The sequence below is a fragment of the Dipodomys ordii genome, unplaced genomic scaffold (assembly GCF_000151885.1).
Source record: "Dipodomys ordii isolate 6190 unplaced genomic scaffold, Dord_2.0 Scaffold152, whole genome shotgun sequence".
Lineage (NCBI taxonomy): Eukaryota > Metazoa > Chordata > Mammalia > Rodentia > Heteromyidae > Dipodomys > Dipodomys ordii.
Window position 1 is genome coordinate 5802015 of NW_012267368.1, and position 16316 is coordinate 5818330.

Consider the following 16316-nt stretch of genomic DNA (forward strand, 5'->3'; position numbering starts at 1 on the left):
ACCACTATTAACACAGTGCCTAGCTCAGCCTCACCAGTGCCTGCTCACCTGTAAGCAAGTTGGGTTTAAACGGGAGCATTCTTTCTGAGGCAGGGCACTTGAGCAATCTACTAACGAATGTCTTCTCTTCTAGGTTTCCGAGGGGCTTCGAGGCCCCCAAGGCCCCCCTGGGGAAGAAGGTCAGAGGGTAAGTCTGGAACAACTCACAGGCATGACTAACTACTCAGGACTTGTTCATTTCAGAACACTAATAATTAAATAAGTAATTATAGCCAGTAGATAGGTCTGTGGGGAGCACCAACTACTCCTGGGCTGGACTTCGAGATGAGGTATTTGACAGGCAGCCTATACCTTTTCAAGGTTGACAGCAGGGGTGTGTAGGTAGCTCCTGGTGGAGTCAACCAGCCCAAATGTGGCTGAGGACACTCAGGTCATGTTTCCATTTCTGACCTTACATTAATTAGTATCTCTGGGAGTCCAGCTTGCTCATGAGTTCTGTAAGAATCAAGGGTATTAACCACATTCTTGGACCAATTCCTGATGTTACTCTTTTTTGTATATATTTTTTATTGTAAAAAGTACTATACAGCAGGGTTATAGTTACATGAGTAAGGTAATGAGTACATTTCCTATCCAGCATTGTTACCTCCTTTGTTTTTCCTCTACCATCCCTTCACTGTCCACCTCCCCAACTCCTCTCTAAGTCCCCTCCACCTCGGAAGTTGTAAAGTTTGTTTTGAACATAGTGTCTTGTGCCTCTCATTGTTACAATGGGTCAACCTGTATCCTTATTTCAGCATTTTGTTATTTTCCTTCCCCTTCCAAATTAGAAAAATGTATATACAAGATGCAGGGCATGGGAATCAAATACAGTGAAAATGAGTTATACCATGGGGGAAGAACATACAAAAAAAATCACATAGTTCATTATAAATGCATTAAAAATAACAGCAAGAAAGATAAAACCACTTGTGTCCTTTTCTTTGGGGTTCATTTTGCTTAGCATCATCTTATATGGTCATATGTAAATAGCTTTTGACCTTTTCTTCTTGTCCTAGACATATACTAGTTATTACAAATAAGGCAAACTATGGGACCCATGTTTCTTTGGGACTGGCTTACTTCACTTTATGTAATTTTTCCAAGTCTTTTCATTTCCTAACAAATGGGTTGGTGTCATTCTTTCTGATGGAGGCATAGAATTTCAGTGTGTGTGTGTGTGTGTGTGTGTGTGTGTGTGTGTGTGTGTGTGTGTGTGACATTTTCTTGATCCATTCATCTACTGAGGGGCATCTGGGTTGGTTCCATATCTCAGCTATGGTAAATAATACTGTGTTAAAAATAGTTGTGGTAGTAGCTTTAGTATGACCTTGTTTGGGATCATTTGGGTAAATGCCCAAAAGTGGTATTGCTGGGTCATAGGGGAGCTCAATGTGGAATCTTTTGAGGAACCACTATTTTCTAAAGTGGTTAAACAAGGTTACATTCCCACCAACATGCAGTAGAGTTTCCTTTTGGCCACATCCCCTCCAGTATCTGTTATTATTAGATTTTTTTGATTATAGCCATTCGAACTGGGGTGAGGTGGAATCTCAATGTGTCTTGATTTGCATTTCTTTTATGGCTAGAGAAGTCAAGCATTTCTTTATGTGTCTATTGGCCATACTTACTTCCTCCTCAGAGAAGTTTCTCTTTAAGTCTTTAGCTCACTTATTAATCGAGCAGTTGTTTCTTTGAGGATTTGTTGTTGAGGGATTTAATTTTTGAGTTCTAAGTATATTTTAGATATAAGGCCCTTGTCTGTTGTATGTCTAGTGAAGATCTTCTCCTAATCCATGGGCTTCTATTGATCTTGCTAGCTATGTCCTTTGCCATATAGAAGCTGTGAAGTTTCATGCAATCCCTTTTGTCCAATCTTTCTTTGATTTGTTGTGTTTCTGGGTCTTTTTAAAGAAAATTCCAGGTGAGGGGGGACCAAGATAGCGACGGGGCAGTAGGGAAATGCCACAGCTCTCCCCAACCAAAAATAGAGTTTGAGTTCCAATACTTAATCTCCCCAAGAGACCTACAACAACAAAAAGACAAACACTCAGAGAAAAATAGGAGGTGGAAAATAACAAAAAAGAAAGAGAAAAAGAAGAATTTCAGAACAGAGGAGCGCGAAGACCCCCCCCCAACTTTTACTGGCCACTTGACAGTGCGCCAAGCCATGGCCAGCCAGCCTGGCAGGGGCTGCCGGAGCCCCAGAGACACAGGGGATTGTCTGTAGATAACCGGCAGAAGCGCCTGAGGTACCAGTGTCAGACCAGCTGATCGTGAGGAATGGAGAAACCTCCTAGCCAGAAGCTTGCACAAAGATTCCGCCCCCACCCCTCACTCTCCATCCAAGCAGAGAGGCTCCATCCTGCCAAAACCACTCGACCCCACTGCGGGAACCCCAGAACTACATGGGATGCCCACAGAACACCAGAGCAGAAGACCTGCAAGGAATGGGTACTGATCCGGAGAGCGCAAACAGAGACAAACTCCAGTGCTCAGAACCTGCACGGAGTCTGCCAGAGTCCCAGAGACACAGGGGGCTGTCTGCAGATAACCCGCTCAGAAGCCGCCTGAGGTACGGGTGTCAGACCCGCCAATCGCGACGAACAGAGAAACCTCTGAGCTGGGAACTCGGCCCCATGACAGGAACCCCAGAGCTACACGGGACGCCCTGAGAACACCAGAGCAGAAGACCTGAAAGGAATGTGTGCTGAGCTGGAGAGCACAAACAGAGACAAACCCCAGTGCTCAGAACCTGCACGGAGGCCCCTACCCCACACCTCAGGCAGAGGCCGGAGGCCCATCCTGTGGCAAACAGCTTCAACCAACAGAAGAGACACAGAGCCACCACGGCCCAGCCCAGCCCGCAACCACCTCAACTAAACTTTGATTATTGCAACAGCAACCGACGACCTACATCACACAGAAACAATTACCTCCAGGGTGAGTACCCTGCAGGGGACAGTGTATCCCTCAAGGGAGACCAGAGCTGGTGGGAATCCCAAGACCCTGACCCAGACCCACTACCCCAACACCTGGACCACAGAACCCACTAAAACTGGGAACTGTTCGAGAGCTCCACCAGCCCGTGGAGCACACTCAGCTGGCCAGGCTAGAGCAAAAGCGCCCCTGGAAGGGAGCTTAAATGCCCAACCCAGGAACAGTGCCCCTGGGTCAAGACACCCAACAGTGGAAGAAATTTGAACTGTGTCCCCCAGGCTACGCAACCTAGGCAGGATACACAGCAGCACAGTTCCAACCGGTGAGCCCCAGGCCGGGGGCCAGGACCAGGCCTGGGGATCCGGTGCCTGAGCAGTACAACCAACTTCTCCCAACTGAAGTCAAAAGCTGAGCATAAGCCTCAGCAGAGGGGAGAAAAACAGGGAATTGCACCCCCTCGGAAGCACACCTGTGACAGCAAAAGACCCAGGGGCTCAGGACAAGAGAAGCCCAAACCCCACCAGAACCTGACCCATACATTCTAGGCTGGGAATTGGACAAAACAGGCCGCCAGCACCTGATAATAGGCAGGAGCTCAGGCTGGTAAGGTGGCTCAGCAATGGAGTGCTTGTCTTGGGTGCATGAGGCCCTGGATCTGATTCCTCAACACCACATAAGCAGAAAGGGCCAGAAGTGATGCTGTGGCTCAAATGGTAGGATGGCAGCCTTGAGCTGATGAGCTGAGGGACATCGCCCAAGCCCAGAGTTCAAGCCCACAACCACCCCTCCCCCCAAAAAAACCAAACCATCAGGAACCTATAGCAGACTCCAGCATCTGGGAGAGTGCATCGGGCACATCCAATCTTGCCAAGAGCACCTGTAGGAGCAAACAGGAGCAGTCTAGGCTGCTCAACCCTTCCAAAGGCGGGAACTGCCTCTCTGCTGATCTACAGCAGAGAGCCGAGAACCCTATGTGGGTCAGACCAGCAGCTGAAGGTTGGCCCCCAGCAGAACCGAGAGCAGGTACAGACTCTCTCTACTAACACAGAAACAGCAACCAAGTAAAGACAGACACCTATTGACCAAAACAAAATTTCAGATTAGTCTCCAATAATCCCTGAACTCCCATGTGAAAATCACAGAGAAAAAATTACAAGGTTTTTCAACACCCAGGATAGCAAGCTATCCCCAATAGCCAGCAGCCACCCAGGGAAGAGCCCCAGTGGGAGCAAGACAGGAGTGGAAGACAGAAGCTACATCCAAGGGATGCTGGAGGCAGTGACTCAAGAAATAAAGCAAAAAATAGACCAGAAATTGAAAGAACACAGGGACGAACTATCGAAAGAGATGCAGGATCTCAAATACAAGGTACATGCAAAAGTAGAGGCAGTACATACCTCACTAAGAAGTGAGATAAATGCCAAAATAGAGGCAGTACATACCTCATTAAGAGGTGAGATCAGTACTTTGAGAACCAACATCAAATCTATAAATGAGTCCATTTCCTCCATGCAAACCACAATGGAAGCCACAATTAACAGAGTGAATGAAATGGAATGTAGAGTGTCAGATACAGAAGACAGAATACACCAACTGGACCAAAAAATGACAGATATGGAAAAACCACTTAAATTATGCCAAAGGGAAATTCAAGAGCAAGCAGATAGTGCCAAGAAATTTAACCTTCGTATAATTGGAGTGGATGAGGTGAGGAATATCAAAGCAAGGGAATGCAACACCTATTCAACAAGATAATCGGAAGCATGTAGAACACCTAACAAGCAGAGGCCAGGAGAAACACTTCTAGACACATTATAGTAAAAATGATAGATCTGAATAATAAGGAAACAATCTTGCATGCAGCAAAAATGAAGAAGGAGCTATATTACAATGGGAAAAAATTAGAATCACGGCAGATCTCTCCACACAAACACTGAATGCAAGAAAGGCCTGGGAAAGTACCATACGAGCCCTGAGAGCCAATAACTTCCAACCCAGACTGATATACCCGACAAAGCTAGCATTCACATTCGATGGAGAGCTGAAAAACTAAATGAATACATAAAAATTAAGCCAGCATTATAAAGAATACTAAGAGGGGGAGCACAACCTGAAGAAAGCAACCAGGAACTGGGACCTGCACCCAGACAGGTATTAATAGAAGTCTAAATGAGCAACCACAGGAGGAAAGGAAAAGAAAAACTGAGGAAAACAGGGAATGACAGGGACCACAATGCATCTCTTTATACTATCTCAATATTAATCGGCTTAATTCCCCAATCAAAAGAAAAAGAACTGCAGATTGGATCAGAAAACATGACCCATCCATCTGTTGCTTTCAGGAGACCCACCTCTCAGCCAATCATACAAAAAAACTCAGAGTAAAGGCTTGGAAAAGGATCTACCAGTCAAATGCCCCCAGTAAGAAGGCAGGTGTAGCAATCCTGATATCTGGCAAAATAAACTTTTCATTAAAATCAATACAAAAAGACAAGGACAGACACTACATATTAATACAGGGAACAATCCAAGAGGAGGATATTACCCTCATCAACTTACATTTCCCAAACATTGGTGCACCCAGATATGTTAAGCAAATACTCTCCAACTTACAGAATAAAATAAGTCCCAATATGATAATACTAGGAGACTTTAACACCCCACTCTCACCAAAGCACAGGTCTACCAACCAGAGGATTGGCAAAGAAGCTACAGAATTAAGTGAGGCCATACTTCAAGCAGAATTAACTGACATCTACCGAGTATTTCACCCTAAAACAACACAGTACACATTCTTCTCAGCAGCTCATGGAACTTTCTCCAAAATAGACCATATCATAGTTCATGCAAGGAACTTAAGCAAATACAAAGGGATCGACATAATCCCCTGTATCCTATCTGACCACAGTGGAATCAAACTAGCTCTCAATAACAAAGCATACAGCAGAAATTACTCTAATACATGAAAATTGAACAGCACACTTCTAAGCAATGCCTGGGTAACAGAAGAGATCAAAGAAGAAATAAAAAATTTCCTACAACTGAATGAAGATGAAAACACCTCACAAAGAAACTTGTGGGATACAGCAAAAGCGGTCCTGAGGGGCAAATTTATTGCCCTCAGTGCCCACATCAAGAGAATGGAGACAGACCAAGTAAATAATCTCATGTTGCAAATAAAACAGCTAGAAAAACATGAAAAAATAGAACCTAAAGTTACTAGATGGATCCAGATAACCAAACTTAAGAGTGGAGATTAATGAATTAGAGAATTGGAGAACCATAGCCAGAATTAACCAAACAAAAAGCTGGTTCTTTGAAAAAATGAATAAAATTGATGGAACATTGGCAAGATTAATTAAAAAAAGAAGAGAGGAAACCCATATTAACAGGATTAGGGATGCCATGGGCAAAATCACAACACGTACCCAAGATATCCAACCAATCTTAACAGACTACTTTCAAAAGTTATACTCTCTAAAGAAAGAAAACCTGGCAGAAATGGATGCATTTTTTTAAAGAAATACAAGTTGCCCAAACTGAGCAAAGAAGAAGTAAATCAATTAAATAAGCCAATATCCTACAACGAGATACAGGAAGCAATCAGAAGTCTTCCAACAAAAAAAAGCCCAGGACCAGATGGATTCACAGCAGAATTCTATAAGCCCTTTAAAGAAGAGCTTATACCCATACTCAAGCTCTTTAGAGAAACAGAGAAGGATGGAGCTATCCCAAACTCATTCTACAAAGCCAATATCACACTCATCCCCAAACCAGGTAAAGACCCAACCAAAAAAGAGAATTACAGGCCAGTTTCCTTGATGAACACAGATGCAAAGATCCTTAACAAGATTCTAGCTAACAGAATCCAGAAACACATAAAAAAAATCATACACTACAAGCAGGTAGGCTTCATCCCAGAGATGCAGGGATGGTTTAACATACATAAGTCAATAAATGTAATCCAACACATCAACAGAGCCAAGGTCAAGAACCACATGATTATCTCCATAGATGCAGAAAAGGCCTTTGATAAAAATCCAACATTCATTCATGCTAAAAGCTCTGGAGAAAATAAGAATAGAAGAAACATTTCTTAAAACAATAAAGCCATTTACAACAGTCCAATAGCCAATATTACACTTAATGGGGAAAAGCTACAATCAATTCTCTTAAAATCAGGAACAAGGAAAGGATGCCCACTGTCTCCACTCCTCTTCAATATAGTCCTGGAACCCTTAGCCAGGGCAGTAAGGCAAGAAAAAGACATTAAAGGGATCCGCATAGGGAAAGAAGAAGTTAAACTATCCCTTTTTGCAGACGACATGATACTATACCTTCACGATCCCAAAAACTCCATCCCCAAACTCTTAGAAATCATAAATCACTTCGGCAAAGTAGCAGGATACAAAATCAACCCACAAAAATCAGTTGCCTTCCTGCACACTGACAATGTACAAGCAGAAAGGGAAACAAAGGGAGCAACCCCATTCACAATAACCTCCCAAAAAATAAAATATTTAGGAATTAACCCAACCAAAGATGTAAAAGAACTATTTAATGTAAAGTATAAAAAGTTAAAGAAATTACAGAAGATACTAGGAAATGGAAAGACCTCCCATGCTCTTGGATAGGCAGACTTAATATAGTGGAAATGGCAATACTGCCAAAATTAATATACAAATTCAGTGCAATTCCTATTAAAATCCCAATGATGTACATCTCTGAAATACAGAAAACAGTCCAAAAATTCATATGGAACAACAAAAGACCTAGAATAGCAAAACAATTCTAGGGAATAAAGACAACATGGGAGGGATATCCATGCCAAACTTTAAACTCTACTATACAGCTATAATAACAAAGACAGCATGGTACTGGCACAAAAACCGACCCGAAGATCAATGGAATAGAATAGAAGATCCAGAAATAAATCCACAGGCCTACAGTCAGCTGATATTCAACAAAGGAGCCAAAGACATACAATGGAAGAAACACAGCCTCTTCAACCATTGGTGCTGGGAAAACTGGGCAGCCACATGCAGAAGACTAAAAGTGGACCCCAGCCTATCACTATGCACCAACATCAACTCTAAATGGATTAACCATAACATTAAACCTGAATCTCTGAAACTACTGCAGGACAGAATAGGAGAGACACTTGAACTTATAGGCACAGGAAGGAACTTCCTGAACAGAGTCCCAGGGTCACAACAAATTGGAGAGAGACTCGACAAATGGGACTACCTTAAAATAAAAAGCTTTTGCACAGCTAAAACTATCGCAACCAAGCTAGAAAGACAACCAACTAATTGGGAAAAAATATTTACCAGCAATATATCAGACAAGGGGTTAATATCCAGTATATACAGGGAACTCAAGACAACACTGAGATACCACCTTACCCCAGTCAGAATGGCCAACATCCACAAGTCAGCCAATGACAAATGCTGGAGGGGATGCGGAGAAAGAGGAACCCTATTACTGCTGGTGGGAATGTAAACTTATACAACCACTTTGGAAAGCAGTCTGGAGGGTCCTCAGAAAGCTAAATATTGACCTCCCTTATGACCCAGTCATTCCACTTCTAGGCATCTATCCTGAACAACAGGAACCAGTAGAGTTGATTCTGGTGCAGGGTGATATTTAAGGATCTAGCTTTAGTTTTCTACAGGTGTTTAACCAATTTTTGCAGCACATTTACTGAAGAGACTGTCTTTCTTCCATTTTATTTTTTTAGCTCCCTTATTGAAGACTAGGTGGCTATAGGTCTGTGGGTTCATTTCTGGGTCTTCAGTTCTATTCCATTGGTCCTCAGGTCTGTTCTCGTGCCAGTACCAAGCTGTTTTGATTACTAGCCTTTGTAATAGAGTTTGGAATTTGGTATTGCTTTTCCTCCAGCACTGTTCTTTCTGCTAAGGGTTAATTTTGCTGTTTGGGTCTTTTATTGTCCCATATGAATTTTTTGGGTTGCTTCTTCTATTTCATTGAAAAATGAGGTTGGAATATTGATAGGTATCACATTGAATTTGTAGATAGTCTTTGGTAGTATTGCCATTTTCATGATGTTAATACTTCCATTCCAGGAGCATGGGAACTTTTTCCAATTCCTTAGTTCTGATTTAATTTCCTTTTTCAGGTTTTTAAAGTTTTCATCATAGAGATCCTTCTCTGCTTTTGTTAACTCCTAGGTATTTTATTTTTGTGGGGCTGTTACAAAAGGAGTTGCTTTCCTGATTTTTTTTCAGCCGTACTCTTCTCATTGTTGGCATACAGAAAAGCCATTGGTTTTTGAGGGTTAATTTTATACCCTGCTACTTTGCCACAGTTTCAGATCAGCTGGAGTAATTTGGGAGTGAGTCCAGAGGGTTCTTTAAATACAAGATCATGTCATCTGCAAAGAGGGAGAGTTTCACTTCATCTTTCCCTATTTGGATCCCCTCTATGTTTGCATCTTGTTTTATTGCTCTAGCAAGACATTCTAATACTAAACTGAAGAGAAGTGGAGAGAGTGGACATCCTTGTCTCATTCCTGAATTTAGAGGAAATGGCTTTAGTTTTTCACCATTAAGTATAATGTTGGCTGTAGGTTTGTTGTACATATCCTTTATTATATTGAGGAATGTTGCATGGATTCCTAGTTTTTCCAGAGCTTTCAATGTAAAAGGATGTTGGATCTGGTCAAATGCTTTTTCAGCATCTATTGATATACTCATGTGGTTCTTATCCTTGCTCTTGTTGATGTGATGAATTATATTAATTGATTTGGGTATATTGAACCAGCTTTGCATCCTTGAAATGAATCCTGTTTGATCATGGTGTATGATTTTTTTTGACGAGTTGTTGAAGTCGATTGGCCAAAATTTTGTTGAGAAGTTTTTCATCCATGTTCACCAAAAGGGTCTGTTTTTTTTTTTATGAATCCCTGCCTGGTTTTGGGAGGAGGGTTATGATGGCTTCATAGAAAGAATTTGTGAACTTTCTCTTTCAATTTCATTGAAGAGTTGGAGGAGTATTGGCATGAGTTCTGCTTTGAAGGCCTTGTAGAATTCAACTGTAAATCCATCTGGTCCTAGGCTTTTCTTGGGTGGGAGGTCTCTTATTGTTCCTATTTTGATGCTTGATATGGGTCTTTTTAGTTGGTTTAAATCATCTTGGTTTAGTTTGGGCGTATGGATATTTGCTAGAAATTCATCCACTTCTTCCAGATTCTCTAACATTAGCATAAAGGTTTGAGAAGTATTCCCTTATAATGTTCTGGATCTTGGTTGTATCTGTGGTGATGTTTCCATTCTCATCTCTGAGTTTGTTTATTTGGGTGTGTTTTCTTCTTTTTCTAATAAGATTTGCTAAGGGTCTGTCAAGTTTGTTAATTTTTCAGAAGAACCGAACTCTTTATTTTGTTGATTCTTTCTATGGGTTTTTTGGACTTTAATTCATTTAGTTCTGATTTAGTTTTAATTATTTGTTTCCATCTACTGCATTGGGGTGTAGCTTGTTGCTCTTTTTCTGGGGGGGTCGGTCGTGGGGCCTGAACTCTGGGCCTGAGCACTGTCCCTCAGCACTTCAGTTCAAGGCTAGCGCTCTACCACTTGAGCCACAGCGCCACTTCCAGCTTTTTTCTTTTGCTTATGTGGTGCTGAGGAATCGAACCCAGGGCCTCGAGCATGCAAGGCAAGTGCTCTATGACTGAGCCACCTTCTCAACCCTTGTTGCTCTTTTTCAAGGAGCTTCAGATGCTCATTAAATTGTTGCTTTCAGATCTCTCCAGTTTGTTAATGTAGGAACTCAGAGCTATAAACGTGCCTCTGAATACTGCATTTGCTCTGTCTCAGAGGAGCTGGAAATTTGTGTGTTCATTTTTGTTAAATATCATGAACATTCAAATATCCTTTCTAATCTCTTCAATGACCCACTGGTGGTTCAACAGTTGTGTTGCTCAGCCTCCATGTGTTACATGACTTTCTTTGTTGGCTTTTGGTGTTTAATTCTAATTTTATTCCTTTGTGGTCTTAGAGAATGGAGGGCAGAATTTCAGTGTTTCTGAATTTGGAAAAATTTGCTTTATGACCTAAAATGTGGTCTAGTTTGGAGAAAGTTCTGTGTGCTGCTGAGAAGAATGTGTATTCTGATGCTGCTGGGTGAAGTATTTGGTAGATGTCTGTTAAGTCTAGTTGATCTATGCAGTTGTTTAAATCCAAAGTTTCTTCATTGAGTTTTTTTCAGGTTGATCTATCCAGCAGGGATAGTGGTGTATTAAAGTTCCCAACAATTAATGTCTTTGGACCTATGTGAAATTTTAGGGAAAGTAGTACTTCTTGGATAAATTGGGTGTTCCATTGTTTGGTCAATAGATATTTACAATTGTAATATCCTCCTGAATGAGAGTTCCCTTAGTTAGCATGTAGTGACCTTCTTTATCTCTTCTCGCTAATTTTAATTTGAAGTCTATTTTATATGATATTAGGATTGCAACTCCCACCTGTTTATTGGTGCCGTTTGCTTGGTAGCTTTTATTCCAGCCTTTCACTTTCAGAATATGTTTGTTTTTGTGGGCAAGTTGTGTCTCTTGAAAGCATAAGATAGAAGGATCTTGCAGTTTGATCCAATTTGACAGTCTATGTCACTTAATTGGAGAGTTAATTCCATTAATATTGAGAGTTAGGTCTGATGTATGTGGTAATTCCTGCCATGTTATCCACTTTCTTGGGGGTGTGCCAACTGGGTTCTTGTTATGATTCTTGGATTCTCTGTTGGGGGAATGTTTCTTTGTCTTTATTGTGCTCTTGTTGGTTTTCTATGTGTAGGACATCTATTAAGTATCTTTTGTAGGGCTGGTTTGGTGAAGATATATTTCAATTTTTCTTTGCTATGGAAGGTTTTTATTTGTCCTGTTATGAAGGAGAGTTTACCTGGGTACAGTATTCTTACTTGATAGTTGTTTTTCTTTAGCACATGGCATACATCATTCCAGGCTCTTCATGCTTTCATTGTCTCTGCTGAGAAATCTAACGTTATTCTAATTGGTTTCCCTCTATAGGTGATTGATCTTTTCCCCCTTACAGGTTTAAGGATCCTTTCCTTGGTCTTATTTGATCCTGTGCGGATTACAATGTGACAGTGGGATGGATGTCCTATTCTGGTTTGGTCTATTTGGGGTTCTAAAGGCTTCTTGTATCTTAATTGGCCTATCTCTTTGCAAGTTTGGGAAGTTCTCTGCTAGGATCCTGTTAAATAAATTTCCTAGACTTTTTTTTTTTTGGAGGGGGATCCGGTTGTGGGGCCTGAACTCTGGGCCTGGGTGCTGTCCCTCAGCTCTTCAGCTCAAGGCTAGCACTCTACCACTTGAGCCACAGCGCCACTTCCGCCTTTTTTCTTTTTGCTTATGTGGTGCAGAGGAATCGAACCCAGGGCCTCATGCATGCAAGGCAAGCACTCTACCACTGAGCCACCTTCCCAGCCCCAAATTTCCTAGACTTTTAACTTCTGTCTTTAGGCCCTCCTCTATACCCATTAGCCTTAAATTAGGCCTTCTAATTGTGTCTTCTAAATGTTGAATAGATCTATCATATTTCTTGGATTTGTCTTGAATACTTGTCTGTTCTTTCTCTATAATATCTAGGCTGTCTTCCATCCCAGAGTTTCTATCTTCTGTATGGTCTACCCTACTGTCAAGACTTTCTACTTTGTTTTTTATTTAGTTTCCTTCTAATTGGTCAGATTTAATGGCTTCAGATTCTTTGTTGGAGCTTTGTTTTAGATCTTGTATGGATTTCTTTACCTGCTTGGTTTTCAGTGTTCATTCTCCAATCCCTTAGTTGATTGTTTATAATTTCATTGGACTTCCTTTCCTTCTGTTGGGCTTAACTGATGTTACTCTTGGTAGCTGCTCCTGTGCTACTGTGAGTGGCCTTTACCTGGGATAAACCCGGCTGAGCATAAGTGAATTGTGATTGCTGTGAGGCACCAGGCTGGCTTCAACCTTCAGTTCCCAGATCTCAGCCTCCTGAGTTGCTGGGGTGGCAGGCATGAGCCATTTGTTCCCAGTTTAGTGTTCCCAGCTCTAGGACAGCATAGACGAGGGTTCTAGAACTTACTTAACATTGGCTTCTGATCCTTGATCCTTAGTTTTCTCTTGCTGTGCTGGTATGTTAACCCAAGCTCTACTTTTCATGTATTCATCATCTTCCGTTAGTTCCTGGTTACCTACACACATTCCTTCAAATATGTCAGTCTTTCTGATATTTCAAAAATAAATAATTTCACTGAAGCTCCCCTTCACTAGGTTAATCAGATCTTGATTTCTCAAGTCTCTGTCCTGTCCTATGACTTGCAAGCCCCTCTGAAGTAACTTCTTTCCCAGGCCCTTTGGAGGGTCAGGATTGGGTTAGGTGCAGTGGCCTCATGGAGGACATAATAAAGTGAGTAAATAATAAAATGTGCAAAGTCTCCCGCACCCCAGATGATGAACTTCTACTGTGCCTGAGGCTGAGCTGTTGGCCTGACATCCCTAGCGCTGGGGTGGCATGTTGCTGCTGATATAAATCCTCCTCTGTGCTTGAGCCAGGTCCTCCCTGTGCTTGAGCCAAGTCCTCCCATGTGCTTGAAACACGTCCTCTCTCTGCTTGCACCAAGGCCTTCCTGTAATTGAATGAACTCCTCCCTGTGTTTGAAACAAGTCCGCCCTGTGCTTGAGCCAAGTCCTCCCTGTGATTGAACCAAGTCCTCCTATGTGCTTGACCCAAGGCCTCCCTATGCTTGAGCCAAGTCCTTCCTGTGATTAAACCAAGTCCTCCCATGTACTTGAGCCTAGTTCTCTCTGTGCTTGAACCAAATCCTCCCATGTGCTTGAGCCAAGTCCTCCCTGTCCTTGAGCCAGGCCCTCCTTGTGATTGAACCAAGTCCTCCCTGTGATTGAACCAAGTCCTCCCATGTGCTTGAGCCAAGTTCTCCCTGTGCTTGAGCCAAGACCTCTCTGTGATTGAACCAAGTCCTCCCTGTGCTTGAGCCAAGTCCTCCCTGTGCTTGAGCCAAGTCCTCCCTGTGCTTGAACCAAGTCCTCCCTGTGCTTGAGCCAAGTCCTCCCTGTGCTTGAGCCAAGTCCTCCCTGTGCTTGAGCCAAGTGCTCCCTGTCCCTGAGCCAAGTGCTCCCTGTGATTGATCCAAGTCCTCCCTGTGCTTGAGCCAAGTTCTCCCTGTGCTTGAGCCAAGACCTCTCTGTGATTGAACCAAGTCCTCCCTGTGCTTGAGCCAAGTCCTCCCTGTGATTGAACCAAGTCCTTCTTATGATTGAACCAAGTCCTCCCATGTGCTTGAACCAAGTCCTCCCTGTGCTTGAACCAAGTCCTCCCTGGGCTTGAGCCAAGTTCTCCCTATGCTTGAGCCAAGTCCTCTCTGTTCTTGAGCCAAGTCCTCCCATGTGCTTGAGCCAAGTCTTCCCTGTGCCTGAGCCGAGTCCTCCCTGTGATTTAGGGAGTGCTCCTCCAGGGCAACATCCTCTTTGTGCCACCCTCTTATGCTGTCACTTTCTTCAGTCTGAGAGTAGGAGAAGACCTGGTAAGCTTTATCTTCTGGATGTCCCTCCCTCATCTCAGGTATCATTTGGGAATTATTCTGTCATTGTTTGTAAAGAATTTGAATTCCTGTTTTCCAATGAAATAGCACCTAGCTTTATGCCACCTTAGAGTCTGATGATTTTACCTGTGTTTTTGTTCAAAGTATCGCTAAACCTTAGCAGAGTGGAGAAGGACAGCCCCGGCTAGGCCCCTATCTTCTCTGGGGTTGTGCACTCCTCACCTGATAATCAAATCATGCACAAGCACCTGTGCACACCACCTACATTTCTTAATTTTGCTGGGAAGATAATTGTGAGACATTTGTCCAATCTTAGCTGAAATGAAAATTTATTCAAAGGAAGCTTTTAAAAATAACATGGTTCAAATTGAAATTGTACTCCATCAAAACATGCATTTCAGAAGATGGGCTCAGGAAATAAATAAGGGTATATAGTTTTCTTTATCATGGATACAATTATTTGAATTATAAAGCTGAATCACTATTTTATACAAATACATTTAGCAGACAAATGTGTGGGTTCCAGAGATTTTATATAAATGTATTTTCTTTCATGTCAAGAGGAGCAGTGTCAGGAGGTACAGGAAGCAGTGGAGGTTTATTGTAACATTGGTTGTTCTTGTCTCTACTCTCTTACTATAGCTAGAGAAGGCTCTGTTGATACCCGCCACATTCACAGACAGTTTCTAGATGCTCCTGATGATTTGTCTTACTGCGTAAGCTACTTGAATGAGAAGGAAACTACCTTAGGAATGAGCCTTTGTACACATGCATCTTGATCAATGTCACCTTTCCATCATCCTGCATTTCCCAGCCCATCCATCCCCTCAGTTTATATTATATTTTTAACTCCAAGGGTTTCTGTTTATAACTATTGTATTTAATTGTAAACCTCAGTAAAGTAGAGAAAAATTATGCCTTAGGCTGTGCAGATGTATAGATGTGTGTGTGTGTGCATGTGTGTATCTACACATTTAGAAGTGCACCACACAAACACTTCATCTAAAGAGAGTTCGCGTCACCTAAGTGTTCCCCTTCCCTCTCCTCAGTAGTTAAGTCACTCAGCTATCAGGACCCAGACACTGCCCCTTAGCTGTTTTTGCTACTTAAGGCTGGCATGCTACCCCTTGAGCAACAGCTCCACTTTGGGCTTGCTGGTGGTTAACTGGAGAGAAGCATCTCACAGACTTTCTTGCCTGGGCTGGCTTCCAGCTGTGATCCTCAGAAGTTAGAATTACAGCTAGGAACCACAGGCACCTGGCAGGAGAAACTTCAATTAAATGAGGGAAGAGCTGGAAGACAGGGTATCAAGAAACTGGGGGCATGGGTGGGTGCACAGCATTGAGGTGATGTGGTGGCAGAGCAGGACAGGCACTGAGTGGAGCCCGGCCAAGTTTCTTCCTCAAACGAGCATCGCCAGTCACTGAGAATGTTCTAGAAGTGAGCATGAGCCAGCTCAAAGAAACTCACATTAGAAAAATTCCCTCTGAAGTCAGGTGCCAGTGGCTCACACTTGTAATCCTACCTACTCAGGAGGCTGGGGTCAGAGGATAACAGCTTGAAGCCAGCCCAGATAGAAAGATTTGTGAGACTTATCTCCCATTAACTCACAAAAAGCCAGAAGTGGAGCTGGTAGAGCACCAGCCTCTCAAGTGGAAAAGGCTAAGAGACAGTGCCCAGTCCTCAGTACTGGCACATACCACACACACACACACACACACACACACACACACACACACACACACACACACACACCCACCATC

The 16316-nt window shown here is 42.6% G+C and overlaps 1 protein-coding gene across 1 annotated transcript in view; it reads left to right on the forward strand.

Annotated features, from left to right (window-relative positions):
• The window catches only part of Col19a1 (collagen, type XIX, alpha 1), a 223976-nt gene that overhangs the window by 125808 nt on the left and 81852 nt on the right, over positions 1–16316 (forward strand). The window contains exon 13 of the mRNA XM_013032266.1: positions 134–187. Coding sequence (XP_012887720.1) covers positions 134–187 — 54 coding nt within the window. The remainder of the gene's footprint in view (positions 1–133; positions 188–16316) is intronic.